Source organism: Ovis canadensis, chromosome 3, assembly GCF_042477335.2.
Source record: "Ovis canadensis isolate MfBH-ARS-UI-01 breed Bighorn chromosome 3, ARS-UI_OviCan_v2, whole genome shotgun sequence".
Lineage (NCBI taxonomy): Eukaryota > Metazoa > Chordata > Mammalia > Artiodactyla > Bovidae > Ovis > Ovis canadensis.
In genome coordinates this window covers 23765788-23783409 of record NC_091247.1, presented here as the reverse complement: position 1 = coordinate 23783409, position 17622 = coordinate 23765788, and the positions used below count along the sequence as shown (strand labels likewise).

Below are 17622 nucleotides of genomic sequence, written 5' to 3'. Positions count from 1 at the left end.
CTGAGTAATATGCCCGTGTATCTGTGTCCCACATCTTCTTTATCCATTCCTCTGTTGATGGACGTTTAGGTTGCTTCCATGTCTTGGCTATTGTAGACAGTGCCGCAGTGAACATGGGGGTGCAGGCAGCCTTTTGGTTTATGGGTTTCTCTGGATACATGTCCAGCAGTGGGACTGACGGATCATATGATAGTTTTATTTTTACCTTTTTAAGGAACCTCTGTACTGTTCTCCATAATGGTTGTACCAATTTATATTTTGTATGGGGCCAATATTAATCATTGATTACTTTGGAGACTGAGCAATAATTTCAGGATTAATAACCAGATTGAAAGGTCTAAGTGGCCTTGACCTTTTGTCCTGTTGTCTTATAAAAATCTAATCTCTGTTTTTCCTTTGAGAATTAATTAGAAAGATAGAGATAAGGAACTCCTCTATCAGTCGATACTGCCCCAAACAGTAAGTTGTTTGCATGTGTTTACAGGTGAAGACCCAGAAGAAAGGCGTGGACAGGTTCTCATCCTTCTAGTGGAGCAGGCACTGCGTTTCCATGACTACAAAGCTGCCAATGTGCATTGTCAGGAGCTGATGGCTACAGGTGAAGTAGACACCACTTGACACTTTGCTCATGTTCTCTCTCATGGAAGAGGTCTCTTTTGAAACACTTGGTCTAATTGGTAAGCCAGCCACACTGTGTTCATAAGCCTTGGGAGATGTTTTGTGAGCACTGATAAGTAGGTATTCCATGTGCTTGTATATTAATGTAAATACTTTAATGGGCTCAAGGGGTTATGTTTTATCTGGGATATGGTTGCTTTCCATTCTGTATTAAAAGCAGGCTCATAATTTTAATAGCAATTTTATGTAAAATATTTTAATTTTAAAATATTACAAAATATATTATGTAAATATTTTATGTATTTGTCATATAAAAGAAAAACTTCAAATTTGAAGTATCTTTGTAATTTGTGACTACATTGTTAGTTTTTCTATCCTTTAATTTCTTTAAAAGGTCACAAAATGCTTTTTGAATTTGAGCAGTTGGGAAGTAGCTTGCCGCTGATATTGAAATTATAACTCAAGTCTCTGGAGGATAAGCAGTTGTTATTGTGGAATAATTTCTCTGTGAAAGAGCACATTTCCCAGAGGAGTAGCCAGTAAGGTTTTTCATAGGCTCTGGGCTAAATGGTCTGCTTTTTGTAGTTGTGCCTGAGTGTGTGGAAACTCAGGCACGCTCAGCTGTTTACCTACTGCCTGTGCGTATCTCTGCACGGCTAGCAATGCAGTGCTTCACTGTGTGATACCTCCTGGTGTTGCACACTGATGGTTTGTAAACTTGCTGTATACTGGTAAAAGAAATGATTATTCTGACACTTGTTAAAAATGGTAAGGAAGACTTTATTCAGGACTTCCGTAACGGGAGAGAAATCAGGCTCAACTCCAAATACAGAAAAGACAGCTGGGAATTTATCACCGAGGATCAGGTTGAGGGGATCAACAATGGTTGAAAAATGACAGTGATGAGACATCCGGGATAGAGGCATTTGTACTAAACCGACTTACTGGTGGTAGGCCAGGGTGATCAGATACAAAGGGTGAGAGATTCTCTTTAAACTGACTTGGCAGGATTCTTGACTGAAACTGGGTTATAACACGTTCAGCAAAGGCTGGGCCAAGGTAGAGGCCTCGTTGAGAAGAGGACTCAGAGAAGCCTGAGTGAAGTTTGGTCAAGGGGACAGTTTGGCGATACATCTGTGAAAATGTTGAAAACTGGGAAAAAGCTTAACACTTTATAACCTCAGCATTGGAAAACTGGTTTCATGAAAAAACTGTCAAATATTAACCTAGTGATTGTGCACTGTTCAGTCCAGAATAGTTATGGTATTCTGGAAAATCATTGTCTTAATTTACTGTCATTTACTTAGCTTTGTATTAGATCTATTCCTATAAGGATAGTACTTGGATTAATTCTGACTTTGTGTATTTAGAGAAATTATCCTGGGCCAAGGGCTTTGTACTTAGAGATAAGACCTACTTTCTAACTGAATCTCCTTCAAATAAGGAGGAAAATCCCTCTGCTGAGAGTCAGACTCGGACTGTATTTTTGGTACTGTCCCTGTACATCATGAGAAACGCTGGACTGGAAGAAGCAAGCTGGAATCAAGATTGCTGAGAGAAATATCAGTAACCTAAGATATGCAAATGACACCACCCTTATGGCAGAAAGTGAAGAGGAACTAAAATGCCTCTTGATGAAAGTGAAAGTGGAGAGTGAAAAAGTTGGCTTAAAGCTCAACATTCAGAAAACAAAGATCATGGCATCCGGTCCCATCACTTCATGGGAAATAGATGGAGAAACAGTGGAAACAGTGTCAGACTTGGGAGGCTCCAAAATCACTGCAGATGGTGACTGCAACCATGAAATTAAAAGACGCTTACTCCTTGGAAGAAAAGTTATGACCAACGTAGATAGCATATTCAAAAGCAGAGACATTACTTTGCCGACTAAGGTCCGTCTAGTCAAGACTATGGTTTTTCCTGTGGTCATGTATGATGTGAGAGTTGGACTGTGAAGAAAGCTGAGTGCTAAAGAATTGATGCTTTTGAACTGTGGTGTTGGAGAAGACTCTTGAGAGTTCCTTGGACTGCAAGGAGATCAGCCCCGTTATTTCTTTGGAAGGAATGATGCTAACACTGAAACTCCAGTACTTTGGCCACTTGATGAGAAGAGTTGACTCATTGGAAAAGACTCTGATGCTGGGAGGGATTGGGGGCAGGAGGAGAAGGGGATGAAGAGGATGAGATGGCTGGATGGCATCACTGACTCAATGGATGTGAGTCTGAGTGAACTCCGGAAGTTGGTGATGGACAGGGAGGCCTAGCGTGCTGCGATTCATGGAGTTGCAAAGAGTTGGACACGACTGAGTGACTGAACTGAACTGAACTGGATCTCTGTCTTCATCTGTGAAGTGGATGATTCTTTGTAGCTTTCCACAATAATTAAACTGCTTTTAAGTAGTTTGTTTTAAAACAAAGATTGTTTAATCTTTACAATCTTGCCTTAACAACCTTTCTTGGTGGCTCAGATGGTAAAGAATCTGCCTGCAATGAGGGAGACCTGGGTTCAATTCCTGGGATGGGAAGATCCCCTGGAGAAGGGAACAGCTATCCACTCCAGTATTGTGGCTTGGAGAATTCCATGGACTGTACAGTCCTTGGAGTTGCACAGAGTTGGATAAAACTGAGTGACTTTCATTTTCACTTTACAACCAAGGGAAAGAAGAATTACAATTACCTTTTTTTTTTTTTGCAGTGGTGAGGGATGATGACGTTTGTTCCTTTCACAAGTTCACGCAGTGCTTCGGCCGCACTCAGGTCTTTCTGAATTCAGATACTCAGTTGTTTTTACTCAACATCAAATCGTAGTAAATTACCTGTAGTCATTGCCAGGTTGATTATTTGTAGTCATTTTCATCTGAAATTTAACGTAGTTTATCGGGAAAACTTATCTGGAGCGTTGCTGAACTTTCTGGATAACATCACCTAATGTTTCTTTTCTATTTTAGATCATTATGTATTTCTGCTTATACAATGATACATATCACTATGGCTGACTTTGCTTTGGTAACATAAGACCTCAGTAAAAAGCTGTTAAATTTTTCAAGTTGGATTGAAAATTTTTTTCTTCTAGTGAAAATCAGTTTTTTCTTGCCCATTTTTCAGGTTACTCTAAAAGCTGGGATGTTTGTAGCCAGTTAGGACAATCAGAAGGTTACCAGGACTTGGCCACTAGGCAAGAGCTCATGGCTTTTGCTCTGACACATTGCCCTCCCAGCAGCATTGAACTTCTCTTGGCTGCCAGCAGCTCTCTGAAGACAGAAGTAAGTCTCCCAATAAAGTAAATCCTGAACTGTATCAGGTGTATTTTGTTGGGTCTGTGGATCTTAGGTTTGTGCTCTTTTTTTTTCCAATCATATGAAAATTTTAATTTATGGGAAAAATAGTTTGTTACTTACAAAGTTGAAGATATTCGGCTATAAAATAGTGTTGTTGGTTTTATTCCAGTAAAGAAAAGCTACAGGTATGAGAAATAAGAGAATAGTATTAGGAAACAAATTATTGAATATAATGGGGAACATTAGTATTGTCAAGAACAAAATATATAAGAGGAGGTCCTGTGTATGATACTGGAAACCATGTGAGTTAAACAGTGGTGGCATCATCCCCTTAGAAGCTCTTTGAAAATAGCAGGGTGTGGGCTTTGGTTGGAGAGAAGCCCAGTTTCCTAAAATTCACAGGCTAGATCTGCATCAGGGAGTTGTTACGCCAGTTGTGAAACGCATGTAAAGAATTCTGGAATTCACATTTTCATCTCCTGGTCATTCATTACATTGTATATCAGGTTTTCCACAGTTAATTCTGCTCTTGAAACCGTGGTTGCATCCTTGGGAAGGTGTTCATGAAGCCCTGAAGTAAGCCTGTTACCACCAGGAGACAGCATTCCACCCCCCCTACCCCCCGAAAGAATGCTTTTTGAATTTCAGGTCTACATTGTAAAATGAGGCAAATTTAAAAACAGTTCTATTATAATATATAGTGTTCTTTTTCAGATTCTTTATCAAAGAGTGAATTTTCAAATCCATCCAGAAGGAGGGGAGAGTATCAATATGTCACCATTGATGAGTAAAGCACTGCAAGAGGTGAGTCTGGGTGAGAGGGAGGAGTTTGAAAGGTGCCTGTGAGAGGAATGCAACAATTATCTCGCACTGTGTGTGTGGTGTGTGTAGACTGTTCTTCTAAGCTTTGTGTGTCTGTGTGAAATAGAGCATTCATATCAGTTCAGTTCAGTCGCTCAGTCGTGTCCAACTCTTTGCGACCCCATGGAAGGCAGCAGGCCAGGCCTCCCTGTCCATCACCAACTCCTGGATTCATATGGAAAAAAATATAAAATAAAGATGTCCATCTTAATAAAGTATCATAAAGAAAACATTCAGGAACCTATCACACAGATAAAGAAATAGCTCATGATAAGCCTTCCACACCCTTCTAACTCTTTGCTGTCCTTCCGGAGATCCTGACTCATCGTGATAACTAGATCCATGTGTGTTTTGTTCTTTTTTAAAGTAATTTAAAAACCTATAACACCCATCCCAGAGTGGTAGTTTAACTTTAGCTGTTTTTGCACTGTATAGAAATAATTACATTCAATATTACATTTGTGAGGTTTACCCATGCTGTTGTAAGTATTGCAGTTGATATCATTGTTACTGCTGTATAGAGATTAATTGCTATACGCATACATTCCAGTTTATCCTTTCTAATACTGACTGACGCTGGTTTATTTTCAATTTTGGTACTGAAATAATGCTATATCGTCAGTCTGTAGTGTTCCTAGTGCACATGTACAGACTTGGAGGTGCGTGTTATCAGGTAGGTGTGTTTGTTCAACCTCAGTTGATAGTCCCTGATGATTCTCTTGAATGGTTTTTACCCATTGCACACTCAGCAGCCGTGTCTGGGATTGCCATTTGCTGCCATCCAGGTAGTGCCAACTGCTTTGGCATTGGTAGTTGTCGAAACTTTACCTCTTAAGTGTTTTGAGATACCTGTTTATGCTTTTGATTTGCATTTTTCTGGTTGCTGGTGAGACGCACTTATTTTAGGAGGGAGCCTCTTTTGTGAGGTTCCTAGTTCAATTCCCTTGTCCATTTTCTGTTGAATTTTAGTCCTTTTTCTCTTTCCTCATTGAAATTCTTACGAATAAAATTTGTCTGGAGTCATTAAGTATTAATATGTATGAATCTCAGGAGAGCTGGTCCTGGGAAAGGAAGGAGGAGGTGTGTACTCACCAATACCTCTTTAGCTGTTTAACCTTTGCTCCCTGGAATTTAACTTCTTATGACTATTTCTGGCAACACAGAAGAGGCGTTTGTTTTTTGTTTTTTTTTAGGTCAAAAACAGTAGGTAGTCTAACTAGATAAAGAGATGATAATCATCTTTATAGATTGGTTTCCACAGGATTCCTTTAAATGGTAAGCTTTACTTTTAAAGTGTAAAATGTCATTCATTTTCCTAGCAACTATTTTAGAAGACATCTGTTGTGATAAGTGAGCTATATCTTGGCTCCTTTTTTTGTTTTTATCTACTTTTTGTGTTTTGTTTGCTTTATATCTCCATACGTTGATTCACAGTTTTTAAAGGCCATACTCTGTTTATAGGTATTGTAATGTTGACTACATTCCTGGTGCTATACAGTCTGTCTTTGTAGCTTATTTATTTTATACCTAATAGTTTTTAATCTCTTAATCCATTACCTCTATTTTGCCCCTCCCACCTCCCCTTCCCTCACTCATAACCACTGATTTGTTCTGTGTACCTGTAACTCTGTTTCCTTTTGTTATATTCACTAGTATGTTGTATTTTTTATATTCCACATATAGGTGATTTCATACAGTATTTGTCCTTCTCTGTCTGACATGTCATTTAACACAGCACCTTCCAAGTTCATCCATGTTATTGCAGATGGCAAAATTTCATTCTTTTTTATGGCTGAGTACCATCCATTGTGTGTGTATATACCATGTCTTTATAAATTGACTGTAACCATCTTGTCGAATTCATTTGTAGTTGTATACCTTGTAGTTCTTTTAGAAGTCTGGTTTAAAGCTTCATCTGTGGAGTCTATTGATAGAGTTAGGACAAGAATATTTAGATTTTGCCTACAGTCAAATATACACAATTACTTCATTTCCATAATTCTTTCTTTTATATTAAACTTCTGTTTGGCAGCTGCCTATTGAGTACACATGGGTATCCTCAGTTCAGTACCAAGTGATCTCAGGATCTCCAAAAAGTTTGTAAGGTGACCTGTGTCCCTTAAGGATTTTTCTTCCCTTTCTCCTATAAATGGTAACTCCAAGACAGCAGTGATCGATAGACTTTTCTACAGTGAGGGGAATATTCTATATATCTACATTGTCCAGTATGGCAGCAACTAGTCACATACAGCTGCTAAGTACGTGAAATACATAGGTAGTGCAACTAAGGAATCAAAATTTAAATTTTGTTTAATTTTATTTAGGTTAATTTTACTAGCCACATAAAGCTGCTGGGTACCCGAGTGGACATCTCAGTTCTAGAAGGTGCGATGCTCAGAAGAGGATGGTGTTCCACCATCAGTGCTGCAGACAGAGGACTTTGTTTGTTTCTGTGGTTGCACTCCCTTTGAATTGAAGTCACAGCAGTTTCCAGGGGTGTGGAGTGATGGGGATACTTTCTTTCTTTGGCATGTTTTGACTTGTATTGATTAGAAACTGTTTGGTTTTCCCTTCCTGGATCTGAAAGCACATTAAAGTCTATGGTGGATAGACTGTTCTGGAAAAGTCTGGAAAGTCTCCAGGGATTCAGAACAGATCTTATACTGCAGATCTGGCATATTTTACTATTTCTCAAGGTCCAGCAGAAGACTTGCTTTTCACAAGATCTTTATCCCAGTTTTTGGACCTTTTGATCCTCTGATCTTTTCCCACTTGTTCAGCTACATCTCTCGCTGTTGCTCCAGCCTCCTCTCTTTTCGTGCCTTCCAAACGTGTGCTGTGTTCCATTCATGCTGAACTTACCCCATTCTCTGAGTAGGCTCTCTCACAGCTTTGGTGTTATTTAGGGTTTTCTCTGTAGCTCCAGAACTTTGGCCACCTGATGCGAAGAGCTGACTCCTTAGAAAAGACCCTGATGCTGGGAAAGAATGAAGGCTGGAGGAGAATGGGATGACAGAGGATGAGATGGTTGGATGGCATTACTGAATCAATAGACATGAGTTTGAGCAAAGTTGAGGAGATAGTGAAGGACAGGGAAGCCTGGCGTGGTCCATGAGGTCACAGGGGGTAGGACACGACTGAGCGACTGAACAACAGCAACTGCCTGTACTGCCCTTCTTGTGTGGTTTCTGATCATCTTGCTGCCCCCTTGATCTCACCTAAGCTGTCGTCGTCTTTATCAAGTTTTTTCTTGAGTCCTCATCGTTCCCTCTTCTGCATCCCCCAAACATCTCATAGCATTGGATTAGCTCGTGTGTGGTACGGTTTGGTGTGTATGGTGACTGGAAGTGTGTCGCTTACCTTTGGTGCTCTCTCCAGGGAGTGCTTGCCACAGAGTGAGTGCGTGGGGAATGCTTAATACAGCTGCACTGGAAACCTCCCCTGCAGAAAGATCAGTGTGTGGTAAAAATGGATTAGAAAGTAAAACTAGAAGGAATTTCCAGCTAGACGCATGTGTGTGATCTGGGTGCTGTTGAGGACCTGTTGTGTTCTGGCCGTGTAAGGGGAGTATCATTTCTCTATTCAGTATAGAGCTGCACTGTGTTTCTCCTGAGTTCAGCTCTATAAGCTTATTCTGAAATCCCCACATCCTTCTTTATAAAATCCACGAGAAGCCTTTTGCGACCTTTGGGTTTTCCATTTCCTGCTCTCTGATGAATTAGAAAGTGGCAGCCGGGCTCCGTGGTACGCTCCGTGGTAGCCTCTCTGGAGTAGGGCATGCTGTGTCTCCACAGGGCACGTCCTGATCCATTCAGTGTCCTCAGTACCTGCGGGAGACTGCCAGCAGTGCTTCACAGGATCCACTTTGCAAGGAAGAGGAATTCTTCCAGAATGATTCTTGTATTTTTTTTTTTTAGCACCTTAAAAGCTTTCCTGTCTTCCTTTCTCCTCTTTCAGCAAGCTGTAATATTAATAGATCTAGATCTGACGAAGTGCTAATCCAAACCCTCAAACACATCATGTCTTTGATTCATGAGGCACATTTCAGAATATTATAGCTACTATTATTAGATTAAAATACGGTGCTTAGCTATAAGATGCTGTGTGTTACACATTAACAGTAAATGTAATAACCACATTAAATTATAACATAAATGAGAGCTGACTGTATATGTAATCTGCTTAATGCCCAAGACTTTCATTACTCAGTTGTGAAAATGATAATTTTTACTTAAATAACCAAGCAAAGTAAAAGATGTAACTGCTGTGCACAAGTGGAGCCTACAAGTTTGAAGATATTGGCTGTTGTTCTCAAGAACAAGATATTTGTTTTTAAATAAAATGCATAATTTATGAGTAAATACCAAAATTAGTTTCCAGCTTCTTACTAATATTGGTTATTATGTTTTTTAGATATAATAGTATTCCATGACTTAGAGCATATTAACATTTTGTTTAGCTAGTGTTAGCTATATCAGTTAGCCAATAGTGTTTTCCCCAGATAAATCTAATTAGAGTTGAAAATGGATTATATACAAGGTTCCCATTAAAAAATCATCTTCACTATGGGAAATCTTGTTATGAACATTTTAAGTGGCGACAAATTTATAAGACTGGACTAATTATTGCTTCAAACTGGGGGCAGGGCTTGGCGTAGAGCTGTTTTGAATGTATAAAAGGATTATTTAGAAATATTAAAATAAATTTCTGACAGTTGTGTTTTAGTACCATGGACAACTCTTTCTTTTCCCCTTCACCAGTTTAATGGGCATTTGGGTTGTCTGTACTTTTTAGCTATAATGAATAATGTTGCTATGAACATTTGTATACAAGTCTTTGTATGAAAATATGTTTTGATTTGTTGTGTAGGTATCTGGGAGTGGAACTGAAGCATTATATGCTGTATATGCTTTAAATATTGGAAAACATCGCCAAATTGTTTTCCAAAGTGGCTGCACCAGGAATCATTAAGTTTCTCCTTTCTTCATATCCTTGCTAATACTTAACTCTTGACTGGCTTTTTGTTAAAGCCATTCTTATGAATGTATGTGGTATCTCCTTATCCTTTTGGTATGTGTTTCCAAATAAGTAATGATAATGAGCATCTTTTCATGTGCTTACTTGCCATTTCTGTACCTTCTTTGATGAAATGGCTACGAATATTTTCCCAGTTTCTTTTTAACTGTTATGTCAACTCCTTATTAAGTCGTAAGAGTTTTTGTTGTTGCTTTTAAACTCTTGGATACAAGTTGTTGGATGTGCGATTTGAAAAGATTTTTCTGTCAGTGTGTGATTTTTACTTTCTTAATAGTGCCTTTTGAAGTGCAGAACCTTATAATGTTTCTCAAGTCCATTTTATTAACCTTTTCTTTTATTGCTTGCATTTTGGGTGTTGTAGCAAAGAAATCTGTGCCTAGCTCAAACTTGTGAAGATTTACTCCTGTGCTTTTTCCTAAGAGTTTTATAGTTTTAGCTTTTATATTTATCGAGAGGTAATAATGATCCACTTTTTGTATGAGATAAGTATAAGGTTGAGGAAAATCCACATGCAGAAAGATGAGTTTAGAATTTTATCTCCTGTTTGTATACACAAATGATCTCGATAGGATCATGTTTGTTTTTTCTTTTGTGTGATCTTGTTCTTTCTTAAAGGATTTTGAATCTTACGCTGCACAAAGGCACAAATTAATATTTTAAAGTTTAAAATGATTTCATCTGAAATAGATTTGTATCATAATTATTGCCTTAGTAATTTTCTTTTTTCAAGATGTTTTGGAATTTTGGTTTTCAAGCTTATGTTTCCTGAACCATCTGCCTTTGTCGTTACATACAGATCATTTATGTCGTAGTGTGATAGTGGTTATTGGATGCATGTGCCTTGATTATTTATCTTTTCCTTTGCTTTTGGGCGTTTGGATTGTGCCATCTTCCCGAACTTCACTGAGCATGTTATGTACATATCTTTGCATATTCATGCTTGTATTGCCCTGGGATATAATGGAAAATATGGGCTCCAAAGACAGATAATTTCCTGTTTCTTGTGGTCCGTCCTCCATAACTTTAAGTGCTGATTAAAAAATGAAAAAATAAAAATATACTAAATATACCTCTGTTTTTCCTAAATACAGTTCTCTTAATTTGGATCCAAGAATGCTAGAAGATTCAAGAAGGGTTCAGTCCCTAAAGCCCCTGAAATAGTGTGTCAAATCTGGTGTGTCTGTTTGTGACTTAGTGTGTTCATGTACGTTCACGCGCATGAGTACGTTCAGTTTTGCATTCAGTTTTCTGGGGAAGGCACTTACAGCTTGCCTTAGAAATGTGTAGGGGGCGGGACTTCCAAAGATAAGAAATTGTAGCCTGGCATTTGAATGAGCAGATGAACTGGAGCAGAGTCAGACTTCAGCGTGATGAGTCCTCATGGGGCTTTCTTCTACTGCTTCTTCTGACAAACAGTTCCAGAAGCAGCATCACCAGTAATAAGAGTTCCATTCTTAATATTTTGAGTTCAGGATGCAATTTGCTACAAGTATGGGGCTTCCCCAGTGGCTCAAGTAGTAAAGAGTCCACCTGCAGTGCAGGAGACACAGGAGACATGGGTTCGACCCCTGGGTTGGAAAGATACTCTGGAGGAGGAAATGGCAACCCACTCCAGTATTCTTGCCTGGAGAATCCCATGGACAGAGGATACAGTCCATGGGGTCATAGTGTCAGACATGACTGAGCACATGCATGCACATGACACGATGAAGTATTAGGTGAAGGGAAGTACTTTTGATTATTTAAAGATATGTTGGAAGAGAAAGGGTAGTGGCTTAGCTCAGTTTGAGCTGTTTGTGAGCCTTAGTCTCTGTTATGGGTACCACCAGCTCAGTTGGAACTTGACAAACCAGTTTTTTAGAAATTAACCCTCAGATTACCAGACACCAGAGGGATAGGGAGTCCTGGCATGCTGTAGTCTGTGAGGTCAGAAAGAGTTGGACATGGCTTGGCGACTGACTGAACAACAACAATACCAGACACCAGAGAAGGCAGCTCCTGCATAGGTTTACTATAGTGATTGACAAACAAGAATTGTTTCTGTAAGCCAGACTTGACGTGTGGAACTGTTCTTGTTCTTGTGAACCTGTTTGGTAATGTTGTCTCTTGTAGGACTTGAAAAATATTACTAGTGCCTATGAAGTTAACCTTTGAGCTATGTTACACTTGATGCTAATGAGATTTCATGTTAAATTTTATGCTGGGAGTTGTTGACTTGGCTTGGGAGATTAATCTGTTTCTGCTGTTATACACTCTAAATTAATTAGCAATATGCAACTATGAATATAAAAACTTCCAGTAGTAATCATTTCAGGAGTGAATTTTCCTAACCTCTTTTTTCTTTCCCTATTACATGAAGTTGAAATAAAAGGATTTTCCTCATTAATGACTCTGGTTACACTCTAATCTTGGTAGACTGCTCCCCAATTAAATGTTTCTTCTGTAGTCTAAATGAGCCTTTTATTTTGCTTTCTCTTTTGTAATTCTTATAAGGGAGGGATCTCTTACAGAAAATCCTTTTGTCATGTACATTTCTGTGCATTGAAATTTCATTTACTTTTTGGTTTTAGATGTTTACATTTTTCGTATTGAGTTAGCCAATCCATATGAACAGAGTAAAGTTTAGGTTTATTTTATGAAATGGTATAATTGTCTTATAGCCTATATTTTTTTTATTTTTCAGTGAATTTGATTTGACCCTGAATGAAGTTATTTCATACTTAAGTGCCATATTTCTTATCATGTTTATATTTTTTAGTTTCTGTACTTGGATTAGTTGATAACATTCAAATCATTCCATAACCCTCTCGAGTAAGGAGATTCTAAAGGTGAACCAGAATTGAAAATGTGACATGAAATCTAATCTGAATAACAGTTAGTTGCTGTAGGCATAACATATTAGATTTAGAAAATGTTCCTTCAAGCATAGGTACAGTAAAACCAGACTTCTTATTCATAGCTACAGTAAAAGGTATACTTCAGTAATTTTCATATACCCTGAGCATGTAGTAATCAACAAACATCATCTCTGCCCTTGAAAAGCTACTATCTAGTTGAGAAGACAGAAAAATCATAATTATGCCAAGTATATTAAAAGTAGGCATGTAATGTAGTGAGTGGGAAGGAGAAGAGTATCTTCTTGACAGGATTTTACTGACAGCAAAAATACCACATTTCAAGGAAGATACGGAATTTCTTTGTGACCTTGGAGCAGGAAAAGACTTCATACAAAAAAAAAAATACTAGTTATAAAGTTTAAAAGCTGATAAATTGAACTAATTTAGAAGTTTAAAAACATCTTTTAATCAAGACATCATTAAGATAATACAATATAATCTGCAGATAATAGAAAATGTCCATAATTCATATATCTAATAAGGGCTATGTATCCAAAATATACAAAGAAAAACCAGAAAACTGCAAATGAGTAAGAAAGACAACCAACAGAAGAATGGGCAGAAGGTTTGAACAGGCACTTGAAGATTGTCCACTTTCTTTTTTCTATGGTTGGATCCAGAATCCTTGAATTTCTCTTCTTATCTGACTTACCCCAGTCCTTTTTCATCTTTAGAAGAAACAAATAAAAGCATTTAAACTTAAAAATGCATTTCAAATATACCTTATGGAAACCTCTTCTATTCCCGGTATCACTGCCTTAATTCAGTTCCCGATTATTTTATCTTTTTAATTGTACTTTTTTTATTTTTGGGCCATGCAAGGCAGCTTGCGGGATCTTAGTTCCCTAACTGATCTTGGGTGGCCTCCGGCTGCAACCACTTGGAACAGGGCTTGGGTTCCCAGCCAGAGATGGGCTGGGTCGCGGTGGTAAAAGCACCAGGTCCTAGGCACTAGGCCAGTGGTCAGTGTCAAGGGCCCTGATGCTTCAGCTTTGCAGAAAAGAATTACCACAAAGACAGAAAGTAGTGAAGCAAGTAAAGTATTTATTAGGATTAAAAAGAATACATTACCTGTGAATAGACACAGGCAGACTCAGAGAGAGAGTCCCTGAGTTGCTGAGTCGTGCCTTTGTGGTAGTTTGAATTACTTTCATGGGGCATTTCTTCCAGGTTTCCTTTGGCCAGTCATTGTGATTTGCCTGCTTCACAGTCCTTACTTGGTTTATCTCAGGATCCTCCCATGTGGGCACATGCATCTCTTTGCCAAGATGGATTCTACCGCAAAGGCATATGGGTGGGACATCCCATGACATGACTCCCCTTTGGCCTCCAGGGAGTCTTTTCTGCCCACATGTGGTTAGGGAGGTCTTCTGACTTCGGGAACAAGAAATGTGTGGTCTGTGCAGTGTCTAGCTTCCTCCCTTTATTCCCCTGCTATTTTTGTCTTGGAATTTCCATCAGTAGAGAATGAATCTCTACTTACTTTACCCTGGGTTGAGGGGCGTGGAGGTGGGTAGTCCCATCTGCCTCTTGCCTCATGACCAAGGATTAAACCCAGGCCCTTGGCAGTGAAAGCACAGAGTCCTAACCTCTGGACCACCAGGGAATTCCCTGAGTCCCTAATTATTTTAAATTTGGACTAATTTACCAGTCTCCTAATGGATTTCTGCTCCTGGAATAAGATCTCTAAAACAGAAATCTCGTTATGGTAGCTCCTTTTGTTAAAGCCTCAGGGGTGTCCTCTTGTCCAGGAGATGATGGAGGTGCTTCGGTGTCGTGTCGGTGGCTCTCTTCTGGCCTTGCCTCTGCCTACCTGTGATCTTCCTGTGCCCTGATCTTCATCTTGGTGTATTCTTTTCTATGCCTTCACTGAATCAACTCAAGTTTCCTCCAATATTCCATGTTGTTTCATGTCTCTTATTTGTATAAGTTTACCAGGAACATCCCCTGGAGGAGGGAAAGGCTACCCATTCCAGTATTCTAGCCTGGAGTCCCATGGACTCTAGGGTCCATGGGTTCGCAAACAGTAGGACATGACTGAGCGAATTTCACTTTCACTTTTCACCTGAAATCATGGGTGCTTCTCGTGGCTCAGTGGTAAATAATCCATCTGCCAATGCAGGAGCACAGGTTTGATCCTTGGATTGGGAAGATCCCCTTGCAGAAGGAAATGGCAACCCACTCCAGTGTTCTTGCCTGGAGAATCCCAGGGACGGGGGAGCCTGGTGGGCTGCCATCTGTGGGATTGCACAGAGTCGGGCACGACTGAAGTGACTTAGTAGTAGTAGTAGCCTGGAGGTCTGTCCCAGGAAATCCCCTGGACAGAGGAGCCTGGCGGGATACAATCCATGCGGTCCCACAAGGAGTGGGACACGACTTAGTAACTAAACAACCTGAAATCACCATTTCTTCTTCGGAAGCCTGAAATTCTTTCCTGCTGAAATATTACTTCTTCTGTGAAGCTTTCTGTGATGGTGCCTCTAGGCAGAGGACATAGTGATTTGTCTGTATCTCTGCCTCCCTTTTAGTTTCTGGAGCTCAGAGGCTCCCAAGGGCAGAGGCTGTGTCCTTGTTTTTATCACCTTATTGACTAGTATAATATAGTATGACATCAAATAGGGGTCACTCAGTGAGTATTTGCTGAGTAGGGGAATGAATTCTGATTGGTTTCTGTTTTTTTTCAGGTATAAAATCGAACATAAATTGAGATGCTTACTATATTGTATACTTACATATGTACACACACATTTATATCTATATCTCTGTGTGTGTATATATATATACACACACACATAGAGAGGGAGGGAGAGAGAGAATGTCTAATTACTGTGAATTCCTTCTGAGATTTATTTCTGACAAAGAGCTTTTTCTGGCAGTGTTATTCAGAAAGGGATGTGCGTGTGTGCGTGTGTGCGTGTGTGCGTGTGCGTGTGCGTGTGTGTGTGTGTGTGTGTGTGTGTGTAGTACTAGTTCTATTCCGTGCAGAGTTACTGGGGGCAAAAGCTTAGAAGCAGAATGTACTTGAATCCAAAGCTTTCAGTAGCCCCGATAGATGAACACACTCAATGACGAGCTGTCCAGGGTAAGCAGGCCCATCGTGGAGGGCAGCCCCACGATGCAGGGAGGGAGTTAGCAGTACCATCTACGCTACTGCCTAATAGTAGAAGCTTCTTGGCTGGGGTCCTGACCCTGTTAGAAAAGAGGAGCCTCTGGAGTGCAGGAGCAGGACTCAGCTCTTTTTCCTTCGGTTAAGTCCAATGTGATGAGCCGACTGTGGTACTAAAGTGGAGAAGCAATGAGCCTCCTGCCGTCTTCTCAAATAGTGAAGAAATAAGGAAAGACTTCTAGTAATGCTGTCATTGGAACAGCTGTGTGTGTGTGTCTGCTCCCTCACAGTGTTGATACCCAGTATACACATAACGGGCCTTGTAAAGCCCTGACGCATATCAAACTTCCATGACGTGGCAGCTATCGTTATGGTTACTCTTGGAGGGAGATTTGTGTTTTTTTCCTATGTTGGTCTTTCTACTTATCTTTTCACGCGTGTTGATAATGAGCTTCAGTCTTCCTTTCTGTCTCCTAAACCCTTCCCTCCGACCCCCACAGGCATGCAGAGGAGAGGGTACGTAGCCTTCCTAGTTGCTGAAATTGAGAGGAAAAACTGAGAATGTCAGGTTTAGCCTCCCTGGGTTTCCTCTTGATTTAGCCTGTCGACAGAAGGGGTACAAGGCGTGCATGTGTGCCAGGTCGCTTCCGAGGCTCAGTCGTGTCTGACTCTTTGTGACCCCATGGCCTGTAGCCCACCAGGCTCCTCTGTTTATGAATTCTCCAGGCAAGAATACTGGAGTGGGTTGCCATGCCCTCCTCCAGGGAATCTTTCTGACCCAGGGATCGAATCTGTTATGTCTCCTGCATTGGCAGGTGAGTTCTTTACCACTAGTGTTACCTAGGAAGCCCAGAAAGGGTAGATTCAGTTCTAATTTTGTTCCTTGAGGTTATACACATGTGGGCTAGTTTATTTACTTATTCGTTTAGGTACTTAAGTCTTTACAATCCAGTGTATTTTACACTGACAGCACTTCCCTGTTCAGAGCAGCTGCATTTCCAGAGTGCAATCGCCCCGTATATCTGCTGGCTGCCAGGTTGGACAGCACAGGTTTGGGCAGTTCTGGAAGTTTGTTCTGCTCCATTTTCCACCACTAGGCTGCTATGATTATTTTGCTCAGATGTCTGTTCTGTAGATGCAGCTCCTCTTTGGAAAAGTGACTCCCAAGATGTAGACTTGCAGAAAGATTTTAGCCTTATTATGTCTGAAGATTTAAGCCAAAGTCTTCCTCTATTGAAGAATAAAAATGATGTTGTTGATCTTTCAGATCAAAAATATATTTTCTTGTTTCTTGTTTTTTTTTTTTTTTTAAATCAATGTTCAGCTGTAAGCAACAGAAAACATTCTAGCTTTTATAAGCAGAAGGGGACTTTTTTTTAAATTTCAATGAGAATTGGAATCTTACACAATCATTCAAAGGTCTGGAGAAGCAGGCTTTGGTATATTTTTAGAGTAACTATAAGAAAAATACCGAGGAGATTAACTACCACTGGAGCAGAAATCCGCCACAAGAAGTTGGGGAATTCAAAAGCCCCTCCTTATCAGCTGTCTCTGATGCTGCTTTGACCCTGCCAGGATAACAAGCCAGCAGAACGGTTGTCTACACTGTCCTTTACCCCGTGAAGCTAGGGACCGGGCACTGGTACTTGTATCACCACTTTTGCAGAAGAGCAACTAGGATGATCAGAAAAAATAGAAAAAGGAGGAAAAAAAAGTTAAGCATATTTTCCACAGGAAAAGCACAGTAATAACAAAAGTACAGTCTCTACTGTAGTTTCACTGTGCAAATTCTACACAGTGGGTACATCTGATTGAGGAAAACTAG

General features: G+C 39.9%; 1 protein-coding gene across 1 annotated transcript in view; it reads left to right on the top strand.

Annotated features, from left to right (window-relative positions):
• Nucleotides 1-17622, top strand: part of NBAS (NBAS subunit of NRZ tethering complex) — a 341977-nt gene that overhangs the window by 182623 nt on the left and 141732 nt on the right. Inside the window, exons 33-35 of the mRNA XM_069580217.1 lie at nucleotides 485-598; nucleotides 3724-3881; nucleotides 4611-4700. Of these exons, the coding sequence (XP_069436318.1) occupies nucleotides 485-598; nucleotides 3724-3881; nucleotides 4611-4700 (362 nt within the window). The remainder of the gene's footprint in view (nucleotides 1-484; nucleotides 599-3723; nucleotides 3882-4610; nucleotides 4701-17622) is intronic.